At 30.7% G+C, this 15,907-nt stretch overlaps 3 protein-coding genes across 3 annotated transcripts in view; 2 read left to right on the top strand and 1 right to left on the bottom strand.

Annotated features, from left to right (window-relative positions):
- Positions 1-1,401: 1,401 nt before the first annotated feature.
- LOC140442967 (uncharacterized) lies at positions 1,402-10,114 on the top strand. Its single transcript, XM_072533937.1, has 8 exons — positions 1,402-1,808; positions 1,865-1,963; positions 2,381-2,560; positions 2,803-5,185; positions 5,587-5,715; positions 6,142-6,626; positions 8,749-9,076; positions 9,354-10,114. The coding sequence occupies exons 1-8, from the start codon at positions 1,761-1,763 to the stop codon at positions 9,797-9,799; spliced, it is 4,098 nt and encodes a 1,365-aa protein (XP_072390038.1). The 5' UTR covers positions 1,402-1,760; the 3' UTR covers positions 9,800-10,114.
- Positions 10,115-11,623: 1,509 nt separating this feature from the next.
- On the bottom strand, positions 11,624-13,822 carry LOC140444694 (flavin reductase (NADPH)). The gene is made up of 3 exons (XM_072536458.1): positions 13,519-13,822; positions 12,136-12,522; positions 11,624-11,956 (listed from the first exon to the last, which is right to left on the bottom strand). Exons 1-3 carry the CDS (start codon positions 13,589-13,591, stop codon positions 11,805-11,807), a joined length of 612 nt encoding a protein of 203 aa, XP_072392559.1. The 5' UTR covers positions 13,592-13,822; the 3' UTR covers positions 11,624-11,804.
- A 909-nt stretch (positions 13,823-14,731) lies between these two features.
- The window catches only part of Fak (protein tyrosine kinase 2 Fak), a 40,514-nt gene continuing 39,338 nt past the window's right edge, over positions 14,732-15,907 (top strand). The window contains exon 1 of the mRNA XM_072533934.1: positions 14,732-14,908. The gene's annotated coding sequence lies outside the window, so the exon portion shown is untranslated. The remainder of the gene's footprint in view (positions 14,909-15,907) is intronic.

The raw sequence follows: 15,907 nt of genomic DNA, 5'->3' as shown, positions 1-15,907 counted from the left end.
TTATTTACAGTTATCGCACAAAACTTTTTATGGATTGTATTGCTAGCTACATAATTAATAGGAACTAATTTAAAAATAATCTGTAACATTGTATGTATTCTTAATATACGATAAAATATTAAACAATTAAGTTTACTGGTTAAAAGTACTTACAATATTAAAAATCACATACATATAATACCATTCACACCACCGCCTATGAGCATATAAACAGTGGATGTCAAAAACAAATTAAAATTTTTGTGGTTTTATATTATAGACGAGAATGAATTATTTACCTAATAAATAAAATGTGTATGTAACATTAGAAGAGTTTTACAAAATTCATCTCTATTTTACCTTTGATTGGATGCGTTTTAAATATATTTAAAATTTTATAAAGACAACATATTCACTTCCTATTTACTACTTTCAAGATGTATTATTTATAGTAATTTCCACGGAGTAACGCAATAAGAAAGTAGGTATAATTTCAAAGTTCGAATTCGAGTTATGAAACAACAAGAACAATATTGAATATTTTCAAATTATAAATAAATAAAATCATAGAAGTTTAATTATTTAAAAAGAATACTCGAGGAACAAAAATTATTTTGACTGTCTAAATTTTGGCGGATTTGAATTCTTTATTATAAATACCCATTGGTCATAATTTTCTGTCACTTTGGTCCCTATTTTAGGCATGATTAGTATCATGTAATGCATGTATTTTAGGTATATTACTGGTTGCATAATTATCACACGACATTTTGATAAATCAAAATGTCGTGTGATAATTATGCAACTAGTCGTGTGTTACTACTATCATTTTGATTTATCCTTCCAAAACGTCCTAATAATTATCTATATTTAAAAAATTATACTATTGACAGAAATAAAACCGATGTTATTATACTGTTAAACATATCCTGAGCACGTGTTACCAGACTATGAACATAAATACAATGTTTTAGGTGTGGAAAATGAAACATTATTTGTGGTCTGTCCTGAAAGATTTCGAACAGCTTGGAATGTTTTAGAGAACTGGGTGAATTTAGTTTGACATGAAATGCTTCTGAATTGTCCTGAAATGTTTTAGGTGCCTCTAGTTGACTTCAAAGTCACATAAAAATTTATGGTGACTGAGGGATATTTAACAACAGTCTTTAATTATTTAAAAAGGATTTTGGTATTTATTGGAAATATATTTCAATTATTTTGAGAGTTTAAATTTTATTGGACGCAAAATCCTTTTTCTAGATACCCACTGGTCATAATTTTGTATATCGAAACCATCGAGCAAAAAGACTTGTTTGTCTTTTTGCTCGATGATCGAAACCCTGGTCGTTTTTTACAGTAGTGTATTACTGGTTGCATAAATAATAGGAACTAATTTAAAAACCGTCAATAGTATTGTATTTTTTTTAAATAAATGTATGGGAATTGTTCCACAGAAATTGTAAATATATGATTCAATGTCAGATGTTCTAGATGAGATATTAAACAAAGTGTATTACAAATCAAAAATAATGAAGATACGCCTCCGTCTATGACTTTCCAAACAGTTTGGTGTCAAAAATTTGAATTTTTGAGGTTATGTTGATGCGAATTAATGATTTAAATTGTACATATATATGTATTAATATAGATAAAGAAACAAATATAAGCAAATATAAACAATTGGAAATCACTTTGTTATATTAATTGGTTCTTGGTATATTATATTTTGAAATGGGTGCTTTATTTTAAATTTACATCTAATACTATTTGGTAAAAAAATAATGGATCAACAGAGTACTTCAAAACCGCCTTTTTTAAAAGGGATCCAAGTAAGTACGGCAGTTTACAAATATCTGGTCAATTACTAATACCGACATCATCTTAGGTTGCAAGTTTGGTTGTGGAGTCCAAACCATATCCCATATTTAAAGGAGTAAATACTATTGGCAGAAACAAGGCAGCTGTTGTTAATATCAAACATTTGGTAAGTATTTATCGTGAATATACTAAGTATTGACCTCATTACTTTCCAGGTTAGCGTAAATATTTGATATTTCACATGTATTCAAAAGAATTGGATTTTAAAGCTTGAAGCAATTAGGAGAATGTAATGTTATAGACACAAACATATGGAGTATTATAAATAGCCAAGTTAAAAGCAACAAAATGAAATTTTTATGTGTGTAAGAAGATAGAATCGTATAAACGGGAATATAAGACTTTAAACAGTGGAGAAAACAAATTTAATTCACATGAGTGAATCATTTTACCAATAGTTGATACTTTTATGTCAAATATTCAGAACTTACTCTAATATACTTATAAACATTAGAGCTTGAACTCTATTTTATTAGTATCTTTTTTGTTTTGTTTCTATAACTTTTTTTATTTCTTTTTATAGACTGTAAGCCAACATCAAGCTGTTATTGTGGCCATAGATGAAACACAGATCTACATCAGTGACATGAATTCTTCTAATGGTACATTTATTCACAACTCAAAAATGATTCCTCTACAGTTGTATAAGTTAACCAACAAGGCTGAAATTAAATTTGGTGAACTCAATGCAATTTTTTCAAATGTAAGTATTAATTTTTTGAAAATATGCTTTCAGTTAATATGATAGCAGATAATTTCAATATCAATTTTGTGTTTGATTTCCCAATAATATCAAAACTCTAGTTCCTAGAAACAAAATTTTACAGAATATGTATACATTTTTTGATGTCTTGTTTTTCAATGAAATTTAATTTAACCATTGTTCAACGAAATCAAAAGCTTATTTTTGTATCTTATATCATGATTAAATAATTATTTATATAGATTTTAGTCACAGACCCAACCCAAAATGACGCTTTGGAGGCCAGTCAACTGTCACAGACTCAAACATTTTATTCTTCAAATACACAAGTCCTATTCAACCCAACGGACATTTCTAGTACCTGTGTAAATAATGACCAAACAATTAGTGATAATAACATTCACGAAATAGCAACCCAAATAGAATTTCATCCACCACCCATTCCAAAACCTATGAAACACCAGTTTAAAAAAGGAGTTCATAATCAAGAAAAACAATTGGCGAAAGATCAAGAAAATCATGTGGTTCAAATTCCAGGTAAAGAGGTGGCAAAGAATGAACGAAGTGAACCGGTTCAAAATGAAATTATAGAAAATGTAGATGACATTCATGATCTTCCAACACAAGTATACAATTTTGTTTTGGACAGCAATAAAGAGGAGGAAAATATTCATGAAGTGGCCACTCAAGTTTTTAATCCATCTATACAACCTGAAGAAAATCCAATAGAACAACTACTTCCTGATAATGAGAAGAATGAAGAAATTGATAGTATATCAGATCCTAATACACAAATATTGACTCAGGAGGAGATGGAGGCTATTTCTAAGAAATTCAACAATACAAATGATCCTGTGTCACTTATAACACCAACTGATAGTGAAGATTTAATAAACAGCAGACAGGAAAGTAACTTAAAGGATCAAGAAGATATACCTGTTGATAAGATTAAGACTAAACTTGTAAGTAAAACCATTCATGACAGTCAAGAGCCTTCAACATCAGGTATGCAAAATAATTTTAAGGAATATGATGATTCTTTTGCTAATTCCATAAATAGTAGTAAGGCAGAAGACTTTTCTATAGAAGAAACATTTTTAGATAATCTTGAAAATAATGATTCAATGGACTTTTTAATTGCAAATACTGAAAACCCAGATTCACAATATAATCTACAGCCTACGTCACAGTTATTAAACCCTAAAAATAGTCAAAATGAATTGGAAGAACACATTTCTGTACATAAATCACCAGAAGGAGATTTAGAAGTTAATTGCAAAGATACAGATAAAGTTCTAGAGCAAGGTGGACAAGGGGGAGATGATATTTCAGACTCAGATACCGACTGTGAAGATGCGCTTTTAGCAAATGTGTCACTAAGGTTAAGTGCGAATACTAGTCATGATGACACAAACCCACAGATCAAATCTAACAAAGATTTTGATGATTTGGATGATTCTGACTGTATACCAGCCACTCAAGATGCCTTTGCAAAAGAATTAGACTACAAACCACTGAAATCTTCACAGACAAGCAATTTACAGTCTTCTGAGGAGAGCTTTAAGTTGGGATTAACAGAACTTATGGAGTTTCCAGAGTTAGATGACCTTGACAATTCAAAAAAGTCACAATCAGAAGAAAAAATAAGTAGTTTGGATACACAGGGTGTTGAGGATTGTGCAAATATAGATGGTGCACAAAAATCATATAAAAATATGATGAATGATACGAATCAAAAGGAATTGGACTCTTCAGACGCCTACATTGAGGCCACACAAAAAATTGATAACGTTTTTCTTGCACTCACTCAATTGTTGCCATTAAACGAACTTAGTGAACGAAAAAAGCATACAAAACAAGATATATATTCCCAGTCAATTCAAAAACTAGACGATGATGTATATATACAACCAACCCAACAAATTGATGATGTTTTTCTTCAACCTACTCAACCAGTGTCATCAAAAAAGGTTGTTGATAAAAAAAAGTCTACTCAAGAAGATATCTACTCTCAAGCAACACAAAAATTGGATGGAGATTTGTATATAGAACCAACTCAACAAATTGATGATGTTTTTCTTCAACCTACTCAACCAGTGTTATCAAAAAAGGTTGTTGATAAAAAAAAGTCTACTCAAGAAGATATCTACTCTCAAGCAACACAAAAATTGGATGGAGATTTGTATATAGAACCAACTCAACAAATTGATGATGTTTTTCTTCAACCAACTCAACCAGTGGCATCAAACAAACTTGTAGATAGAAAAAAGCCTACTAAAGAAGCGATATATTCCCAACCAACGCAAAAACTAGAGGAGGATGTTTTTTTAGAACCCACTCAACAAATTGATGATACCTTTCTACAACCCACTCAATTGTTGCCGTTATGTGAACCCATTGATAGAAAAAAACCAACTGAAGGCGATTTGTATTCTCAGCCTACTCAAAAACTTGATGAAGATGTATTTGTTCAACCTTTTAATGTTAGAAAACAGCGAAGGTCAAAAAATGTCATCACAGACAGTGAAGATATGTTTCTTGTACCAACACAAACACTTGACGTAGAGGATAAACCTGAAAAGTCGAAATCTTGTACAGGAGATGAGAGTTTTAAGACAACAGCAAGTAAGTATAACATATTAAATTTATTTTTAAGTTTTATTGGAGAGATAGTTTCTATTTTTGTTCTTTGTGAGTTTGTTTTTGTTATTATTGCAAGATTTGTTCATAAAATAAAATCTTTAAGTCTCTGGGGTTTTGGGAAAAGGGGCTATGACACTCAGTCTTGGAAAGAAGACAAAATAACCTTTCATCGCTTACATTAAGTGCGACTTATGTTCCGCGATACATTTTTTATGTGCTAATAAAGATGTGTCCATGTCGCATTGTCAATTATGTTAAGTTTCAGAAATGATACATTTTCCAAATAACAACAAGTGTAGTGAATACATGCTATGCTTGTTTGTGTGTTATGTATAATGCAGTTTGTTTTATGCAGAATATTCAGTAATAACAATATGTTTTAGATACTTCGCTAAAACTGGATGAAGATCCCTATATACAAGCAACTCAACCTATTGAAGAACTAGCAACACCCAATAAATCTAGATCAAAAATTGGAGATGCGTATATGAAGCAAAGTGATATTAATAATGGTAGATATATTATTTTTACTAAATCTAGATTTTTTTCCCATATGTGTATTGTTGATCCCATTAGTTATGCAACCAACAATACTATACCACCATGGCGCATCCACCAAAGTTATTAAAATTTCTGTCAAAATTTTATTGTATAATATATGTAATGTGATTTCTTTTTGACGTTTGATAATTCTAATTTAATCTTGAATTAAATGCAAATTAATTTAATGAATGCTTTATTTATGCAAATGATACGTAAATAGGAAGTTAATAGTATAGAAGCATTTGAAAACAATTTAAGGAAGCCATGGAGTCGCTTATTTCTACTGCTCGTCACCAAGCTGAATAATATAAAAACGTCATTCGTCTTATTTTAATCATAATACATACATTTTACAATAATTGTTGATTTATCTATCTTCTTAATTTTATCTTTAGATATCACAGAATCGCAATTAGAAATGGAAAATTATGGTACCGTCGAACCAAATAGTTTGATTCGAAGGGATAGACCTGGAAATCCGATTTTATGTGAACTGGAACCGAAAAATTCCAACGATAAAGACGATTCGGACGATGACGCTACTTGTATCGAATCGCTGAGTCAAATCGAAGCTTTTATAGGGGGTTCGCGAGACGTATCGTCAGACATTATAAAAAAACAAACGATTTCAACCAAGGCTAAATGCAATACGTCTCTAAATAGTAGTATAGAAACTTTGAGCCAAATTGAAGCGTTTATTAAGAAACCTTTGCCACCAAGGCAGTCCGATAGAGGTTATCAAACGACGAAAAAGAAAACAGAAATAGCGAACAGTAAGGAGAATGAAGATGGACCGGAAACTCTGAGCCAGATTACGTCGTTTATTGCTAAGCCACAAAGTATAAAGAAGATTAAAGAAGAGAAGAGAGTGAGCGATATGGTAAGTACGTCATCAAGTTTGACATTTGACATTTTCATACAGTGTTGCCATAGTACACGATGAAAGAATAATATCAACAAAAATAATGAATATTGATGAAGAATTTTTATTATTACATTTAAATTAGTCCACTGAAAAAAGTTGTATTTTGAGGGGACGTAACTTTTTTTGGTTCGCGACCCTGGCCGCCATCTTGGAAAAAGAGGTGCAAAGGGTTTTCGCGCTGTATATCGTAAACTAGCAACCCTACAGAAAATTTTATCAGACATTATTTGTAGCAAATTAAATTGTCTACAACTTTATTCCTATTACTTTTTATCGTAAAATGGAAAATAAAAAAGTTATTAACAAAAATAACTAAAAATTTTTAACAAATTTGCTTTTGGGCCTTTAACGTTTTTTCTGGTCATTTTACAATAAAATGACGTCAGATCATAATTATAGAGGGTTTTTCAAAGATTAATTTTCACTACAAATTTGTTTAATTTCATTAGAGTTAGTTTTCTATTATATATTTTTTATTATTGTAATTTTAAATCAATTTATCATTTTCTTAAAATGTCGGATAAAATTTTGTGTAGGCTTGTTGGTTTACGAGATATAGCACGAAAACCCTTTGTACCCCTTAGTCCAAAATGGAGAGTATTCAAGAACCCGGTCAACTTCGGAGCGCTGTAAAATTAAAAGAAATTAACGAAATTAAACAAATTTGTAGTGAAAATTATTGTATGGAAAACTCTCTATATATGGCTCTGATGTCATTTTATCGTTAAATTACCAGAAAAAGTTATAAAGCCCAAAGGAAACTTTTCCAAAATGTTTAGCTATTTTTGTTTATAACTTTTTTATTTTCGATTTTACGATAAAAAGTAATAGGTATAAAGCTGTAGACAATTTAATTTGCTACAACTAACATCCGAAATAATTTTCTCTAGGATTGATAGTTTACGAGCTATACCTAGTGCAAAAACCCGTTGTACACCTTTTTTCCGAGATGGCGGCCGGGGAACAATCATTTCAATGGACTAAATATCTCTACAAACAATTAATAATTAGAGACCGACCGAATGTGATTTTTTTGGCCGAAGCCGAAGCCGATGCCGAAGTTCGGCCTGTAGGATACCTTCGGCCGAAGCCGAAGCCGAAGGTGACTAAAAATATACCTGTTATATTATGTTAATAATTTAAATAATGTGCATTATATTTTTATTACCTGATATGTGATAAACAAAAATATGAAATTATGAGATAAAAAAGTCAAACATTTATACATTATTTGGTAATAGATGCGATAATAAAAATAAATAACATTAAAAAACATTAAAGTCGAAACATTCATAGTCGATGGTCGATGTTTTGCCATTTATAGGTATCTAGTCAAAACACCAGTAATCGTAAGTTTTAACAACTAGGTACAATAAAATTATTATTATCAGAATTTTACTACGTGAGAAATATTCAAATGATGATCTTTGAGACATCTTGGCCTATTGTTAAAATTTATTCCTACCTACTACCTGACCGGAAAGTTTGTAAAACGTTTTAGTTAAAGGTATAAAATAGGGTGTAAATACTATTCAAATTATCAAAGACTCGCCGAAGCTTATTGTTCAGAGATTATTTCATTTCTATCGTATAGTATACTGACAGAGCATTTTATTATTCCACCTTCGGCGAAACCTTCGGCTTTGTTTTGGCCGAAGCCGAATTTTGGCCGAAGGTGGCCGAAGCTGATGCCGAAGCCGATTAATCGGTCGGTCTCTATTAATAATGGCTATTTTGGCATTTTGTTAATAGAAATATAATAAATAATTGCTTATTGGTAGTATTTTAAGTTTTTAGTACAAAATTTTTTATGACATTATTAAAGATACATATGGCAACTCTGTAAACAGGAGTGAAAGTTTAATTGGTATTTCTAAAATAAAAAGAGTCAATGGATGATTGTTTTTTCAATGATATTTAATGTAAATTGTTGATTTTTGAATACTTAAACTTAAAAATATTTCCTATAAATTTTATTTTATACCAAAAATTTCATGTAGGACGTAGTTGAAGAGATATAACATTTTTAACTAATAGCTGAACAACCTTATTTGAAAATATGTTTATCTTTTTCCAGAATTCATCAAAAAATATTACCCAAAGTCGTATCTCTAGCATACATGGTGAATTATTACTGAATTCAACACTGAACGAAAGGAATCAAGACGAATCTAACAAAACAAATATTAGTAGAGGACTGCTAAGTGATGTAGACCAGAGTTTTGCATTGCTAGAGTCTAAAAGCTCTAGAATTAAAAGGAAACCGATTATGGATCCGGTTTTTGAAGATATCAAAGTAAATGTTACCTTGCATAGAAGAAGCATGCAAGTTGAAGAGAATAAAGATGATACGTTGATTGTGCCAACTAAGAAGTTGAGAACGGGCAACAACCGTAACACTTTACGTAAGTATTTATATCATTTCTTTTACCTAAAGTCTTCAATGTTTCGACCTGTATAATATATTATCATTATATCTACATAGCGCCATTATGTCTCTGAACTTGTAGCAATCGCAAAAATAATTGAAAAGAACATCGTCTTTCAGGAAAAAATATCTGTTGCTTATATCATTAACACTAGATGGCGCTACGTAGTTTGTCCATTGTGTAAAATGAGAAATTTTGTCAAAACTGCTGCCATCTCTTCGAGGCTATTTAAATATTCATTATGGTGTTCCAGGTTACTCAGAATTCGAATTACCAACAACAAAGTCGCGGTCTAGAAGACCAAAAGTACCTTCACCAAGTTCAGAAACGAAAGCGGATACGAAATCATCGAATAAAGGAACGAAAACAAAGGTCAGCAGTACAAAAACTTCTTCAAAAGATGACGATTATTTACCTAAAGATAATAAAGTACAAAAAGATGCTGAAGAAGATAAAAAGAGTCCGGAAAAAAGAAGAAGAACTACTAGGACCGCTGCCGCTAAGAACACGAAGAAATCGAGTACAGAAAGTGGAGATAGTAAACCGTCCAGAAGTAAGGAACCCACATTATCCACCGAAACCAAACCGGCAACTTCAGAAGACGTTAAATCTACAGAAAAACGAGCACCGAAAACTAGAGGAAGGCCAAAAAATAAAGAAATAGAATCAACAGCTCCAAAGAGCAAAAGGCAAAAGTGAATGAAGTTATTTATGCGTTATATTATTTATATGTAATTAATACAGACAGTTATATTTTTAATAAACAAAAAATAGGAAAAAAGATATTTGGGGGATTTTGAATATTGTCGAATATACCTGAAATTAAAACCAGTTGTAAGAATTGATGAATCTATCACAAAGTATATGCCATATGGCATTTTTGTAAATGTAGGCATTGGGAGTTAATATTTTATTAAATTTATCTCATTTTTTAATGTTAAAAGAGTTCTGTAGAGTATAATTTTGTTGATCAAAATCATGTAATTAAATCAATAAATGTATGTTCTTCCTGTTGTTGCTTTTCTTCAGTTTACCAAAACAAAATAACCCACTTTTCGGCTGTATATTACATTATTTATTGTTGATCTTAACATAGTAATAAACAATTTTAGTATTCTAAATGAAGTCCTTAATTGAGATTGTCGTCATAAAGTTTAAACACATTTTTACATTTTCGTGTATTATGAGCTGCATAATTAGTAAGAAATTCAAGAAAAATCTAAGTGGAATTTTTTAAATAAATATAAGGAGCCATCATAAAAAAACGTAATTAAGACAAGTCTTTCTTTTTTCAATATTTAGTAACTCCCACACAAGGAATTGATTGTTGTAAATACGTCCGTAAATTGTTAAGGATAAGAAGATATGTAAATTAAATATAAATACATAACCTAACTTGTGTCTGACCGTATTTTCCACAATTTTTGGGGTAAATTCAAAGGATCTGGGGGAATTTTTATAAGCTAAAATGGATGGGGGAAAAATTGTGGCGGATTTTAGGGGATCATCATTAATTAAATTTGCGAATGTAGATAGAATTGTCTAGAAAAGGCTATTTCCTACATAAATAAATAATATACATATCTGGTTTTTTCAGTAGGTACCTTTAAGGCATCCAAAAAAATGTACTTATCTAAATATTTTACAAAAATATAGGCAGTTTTGAATATTGAAAATATAGGTAGTTTTGAAATATAGATCATTTTGTCCTACAGACCACCTTTGTGTGGTCATGTAAGTTTTAGATATATGTACTTCCATATATCGGCTGTGGATTAAAGTCACGTTGGATGCAGAATATAGCCAAAACGGAAGGCTAAGAAATTTGGGAACTATTGAGTTAATAAAAGAGCAAATGGTATTCAGAGCCTAATCGTCCCAGTTCTACACATAATCAATGGCGTCCGATTTTCTAATTTTTTAATTTTTAAATATAAGTGACATCACTGAGGACATCAGTTTTTATAAATTGTGAAGTAAAATTATTCTCATTTTTTTAGTATGAAAAATTATTCTAATTCATTGTTTTAGTATAAATAGTATAAAAAATTATAGTAGTCTGTTCCAGTCTACAGTCTTTTCAGATTTATAAAAATTGTAATTATGCGACAAAATTTTAAGTTTGGGGAATTTGAGCTTAAATTTGGGGGAATTTCAGTTTCTAAGTGGGGGATTTAGAAAATCGCATCTGGCAACTCTATCTGACACGGATAGATTTCTGATTTCTTTAACCCCGTGTCACCAGGTGAAAAATGTGTGTATAATAACCCAAGTGGGGTATTATTGACCCCATTTAAAATTGATTGGAAAAACTCAACAAACATTTCGAACACGATTTTTTTTTAATATCTTATTTGATTAAGTTTTCATAAATAACAGCAGTTTAACATTTAACTCAATAGAAGTCTAAATGCATATTTAACTAAAAAAACAAGAAAAAGTGAGTTGGCTGGTTTTGGCAGTAAGCCGATGATATGCTGTTTTAATTCAAAAAGACTATAATGAATTAGATAAAATAAAAAATTAGTAGTATAATAATTTTATTTAAGAAATATAATCATTAAAAATATACCATAAACAACAAGCTACCATACAATTTTGTTCATATAAACTTTATTTATTTTGTAGAAAAAATCACAAGAAACTAATAACATTTTTAAAATACAGTCATTTATTACTTTGGTCCTTAATAAAAAGCATTATTTTACTGGGTTTTATTACTGATACCCACAGTTTTTCCATAATGTTCAGGTTGATCAAGGGAATCTACCAAAAATGCTCCTAAGCTGCGTTTAGATATAACTCTTGCTCCTGGAACAGCATCTTGTTTTGTGACATATTCCCCTAAGGGTTCATCTACAAAATAATTAAAAAATAAGTCATTGCTGTTACTATTTACTATAAATTTATACTAATCTATTAGTTGATATAAACTTATATTTGACTGTTCAAGACAGAAAAATGCATAAAACAGTTAATCATTCAAGTATAAAGCACTATGAATTAAATACTTGTAAGTTTATATCTAAACTTACCTGCTATGTGTGGTGGGAAAACAGCAATATATTTTAGCCCTGATGCCTTTAGAACATCATACATTCTTTGATGCTCATCATTCAAATCCTTGAATCTTGGTGGCACTTTACCAACTTCATAGAACAAAAAGGCTGACAGACACACTGAAATTTTTTCTACATTCAGTTCTTTCATGGCTTTAATAATATTTTGCAATCCTGTGCTCAAGTCAGTGGTAGCACTCAAATCATTATTTGTACCCAAGGCTACCACTACTCCAGACACATCTTTTATGCCATCCAATACAGATTTGTAGTCCAGGACATTGCCTGTGACAACTTCAACACTGTTTTTTAAATGCTCTGGTAGTCTTGCTGGATTCCGAACGAAGGCCTTTACATTTAGTCCTAAAAGTTGAAAAAATAGTTGGATATTAGTCATTTGCTCTAAAAAGAGAGGCAGTCTGGAGCAAGGAGGATAGATTTTTGTATCATACTACAATCTACAACATCTCAACTGCTCTTGTAAGTATATAATAGCTTTGTTAATATTGGCTAAATTAAATTTTGTCACCCAGTTACATCAAATGTTAGACAATGTGAAAACACACTACACAGATGAGTGCCCTGGATACAAGAACCTGATAGCTGAGAACAAGACAAGATGTGCTGCAGCATCAAGGAGAGGGGAAATTAAACATTAAAATTCAACCCAACAACGGATTACCACAATGGGTTCATACCTCATAGTGATATAGGTGAATTTGGAGAGATGTAGGGTGACACATGACATGCTCATGATTGGAGGGGAAGAAGTGGGGTGGACAGAGACCAAAAGCGGTTGATTTTAGACCTTAGAATCTTCTTACTGGTGGTGATGTACTTGATTGACAATATCCCCATAAATGAAAGAATAACTTCATCACCTAAGAGAATAACTAATGAAATGAGAAAATATGTGACAACCATATTTATCTAACACCTAAAATGTTCAAAAGAGTATCTATGGCACATATCTTTTAACTTAACCCTGTTGGAGTATTAATATAAATCATAGCAATCAATATCCAGAATAAAGTAGTCAACAAGTGTTTAAATATTAGAATTAAATTATTAGTATGTTTACCCAATGGAAATGGAAATCATTTATTGAACATCATGCAATACTTTGTTGTGATACTCTTCGTCATTGGGAGAAATTCCAATATGTAACTCCCCGACATTTAATGAAACTTTAAAATTTAAAATACATTATGCAACTGGTTGACTGGATAAAAATAGAAATCATTATTAACGAATTTGTTACTTAATAAAGTTTAATTGAGCTTCAATGCCATTCCAATTGGGGAACCAGCAATATATTTTAAAATTTCTGCATGTCACCTACTTAAAACTAAATTGTACCTTTCTTTACAGCAGCTTCTACAGCACAAAGGCCGGTCATTCCAGTGCAACCAAATATGATTATTTTTGCCATTTTCTTAATTTCTCTAAGTATATCTTGTTACTTTTACGATATCAATAAATCATACAAGTCATCGAATACGTGGACGTGGAAGTAATCTTTGATTAGGGCAAATGACAAATATTTGTTGTTGAAGTGTTTACACTAGATTATACACAACTACTAAAGTCACAGCAAAGCAAATATCTCTCTAGGACAAGGTCACACCTTGCAATGCTAATGCATAGGAGTTTTTATTAATTTTATTATCAATAATTATGGCAGATTGTCTGACAACTGAACTGTAGAACTAGTTGTCTAACCTACAGAAATTTATGTTTTGAATATTAACTTGATAACATTTTGACTTGATTTTCAGTATTATAATATAATCCCATATTATAAAATTTGTATAAGTAATCCTGTCAATCGCAATTTAGGAAAATATACAATAAGGCAGCATAGTTTCGTCTACTGAAAATCTCCAAAATCCAAACTCATTACATACGAAATTCAGTGAGGGTTTTGGAGAAAATCACAATTATCTCTCAACGAATTACAGAAAAATTTAAATTTAAGATTGGGTGATAAACTCCATTCGCTTAGCTCGGACAAATTTTGACAGATTCATTGTCGGAAACCTACAACACAACAATTCCTACTTCTCAGTATAAATAGCTCAAGTATCCTGCTATTACAGACTTCTTTCTTTAAAAAAAGAAGAATTATTCTAAATAGTCGAAGTGTATACTAAACCCATCAAATTTTGGGTAGTATATATTTTAAAAATATATATTTAGTTGTTATAATTTAACATAACTATTTATTATATGGTGCAGATAAATAAATATTGATTGTCGGTAATTCGCAAAGTTCTATTTTATTTACTATTTAGTTTGTTTACTATTAATATTGGCTATGAGTACGGGTGCTTGGTTGTACAGTAATTTCCAGCCACTTTTAGTCTGTCAAAAAGTAACTAACTTCGCAAAAAAATAATTACTAAATTCACTAGACAGTTCGGACTGGGATTAGCGAACCGAGTTTAGTATAATTTACAATACTGTAGATGAATTAAAAGTAATACCTTCGCACCCATTGAAATAATTTCGCACCTCCTACCATGGTAAGTGCCCTGACTATCTTCGCACCAGATAATTTTTTGACTTTGACAGCTAGATTAACACAGTGGCAGTAGTGACAGATTGCATTAATATATTTACTACTAAAAATTAATTGTTTTTAATTAAGTATTTCCTGTGGATGTAACTACATAAAGTTTAAAACAAAGCGTTCATTAGTGCCCAGACTACAATGGCAGCTATAAATACTCGTTTTTCTCTTTTACCTGTAAGTAATAAATAAAATTCTTATTGCTTAAAAAACGGAGTAGGGTAACATTTTACCACTGAAAAAAGATATTTTGCCTACAAATGTAAATGGAATCTGCAATTTTAATCAATTTCCCGCTATTATCTTCTCATTATCGATCTATAAGTTCGTTGGTCGATAAGGTAGCTGTATAACGGCTGAAGTTTCTAGGCATTCAAGCCATGATTTGTACGAGTCCTCTTTTTATCTTATAATTTCCATGTCTTCTGTAGTGTTCAACTTTAAAATATGATTCTGTTGACATATCTTGACTTTTTACCCCTGCCTCATTTGCTATTATCCAGATGACTGACTTCAGTGGAAGCAGAAGCTGTAGTCCTAGTTAATTTTTTGTATTTCCACCCCCCTTTTTTCTGCGTCATTCATAGTATTGCTAGTTTTTCTTTTATATATTTGGTACTATTTCTTGTTTCTTGTACTTCTTCTTTTTTATTGTTCTTCCTGTTGTGCAGTGTGCCAGTGTGGGTGGTTGTAACAGATGCAAATATTACTATGGACTAGCATTGTCAAAGAAACTCAATTTTTTACTTAATTTCTTTGATTTATTTTTAAAATTATTAGAGGAATTGGCAGCTACAATTTCTTAACATTAATTACCTATATATGTAACTAAAAGAGCCTTCTAATAACCTCACTTTATGCAAAGTTGTAAGAGCTTGCATGGTGTCACATACATTTTAAAATCAGTCATGATTTTCTTGTTTATTAAATAAGTTACTATAAACGTTAACCACCTTTTCCTAAAAAGAAATGTTTGTTTCCAGTCTAGAACATTTTAATCCATCTAGTCTTCATATGCTTTTTTTTTAATTAGTTTAGACATTATAAAATGTATATGCCCTTTTACATACTTTCTTAAATTAATTTTAAGGGAGCAAATTATAGATATTTTATTACTGAATTCCAAGATTGTCCAATGAGCATTGTTCAATAATTACATGATCTAACAAAGAAAAA

The sequence above is a fragment of the Diabrotica undecimpunctata genome, chromosome 6, assembly GCF_040954645.1.
Source record: "Diabrotica undecimpunctata isolate CICGRU chromosome 6, icDiaUnde3, whole genome shotgun sequence".
NCBI classification, from domain to species: domain Eukaryota; kingdom Metazoa; phylum Arthropoda; class Insecta; order Coleoptera; family Chrysomelidae; genus Diabrotica; species Diabrotica undecimpunctata.
Note: the sequence above shows the minus strand (reverse complement) of the source record. Positions and strands in the feature narration are given on the sequence as shown.

Coding starts and splice junctions, on each gene's coding strand:
- LOC140442967 (XM_072533937.1), top strand. CDS start 1,761: ATGGATCAACAGAGTACTTCAAAACCGCCTTTTTTAAAAGGGATCCAA. Junction 1,809..1,864: donor CTTTTTTAAAAGGGATCCAA/GTAAGTACGGCA, acceptor ACATCATCTTAG/GTTGCAAGTTTGGTTGTGGA. Junction 2,561..2,802: donor TCAATGCAATTTTTTCAAAT/GTAAGTATTAAT, acceptor TTATTTATATAG/ATTTTAGTCACAGACCCAAC.
- LOC140444694 (XM_072536458.1), bottom strand. CDS start 13,591: ATGGCAAAAATAATCATATTTGGTTGCACTGGAATGACCGGCCTTTGT. Junction 12,523..13,518: donor AGAAGCTGCTGTAAAGAAAG/GTACAATTTAGT, acceptor TTCAACTTTTAG/GACTAAATGTAAAGGCCTTC. Junction 11,957..12,135: donor TTTCCCACCACACATAGCAG/GTAAGTTTAGAT, acceptor ATTATTTTGTAG/ATGAACCCTTAGGGGAATAT.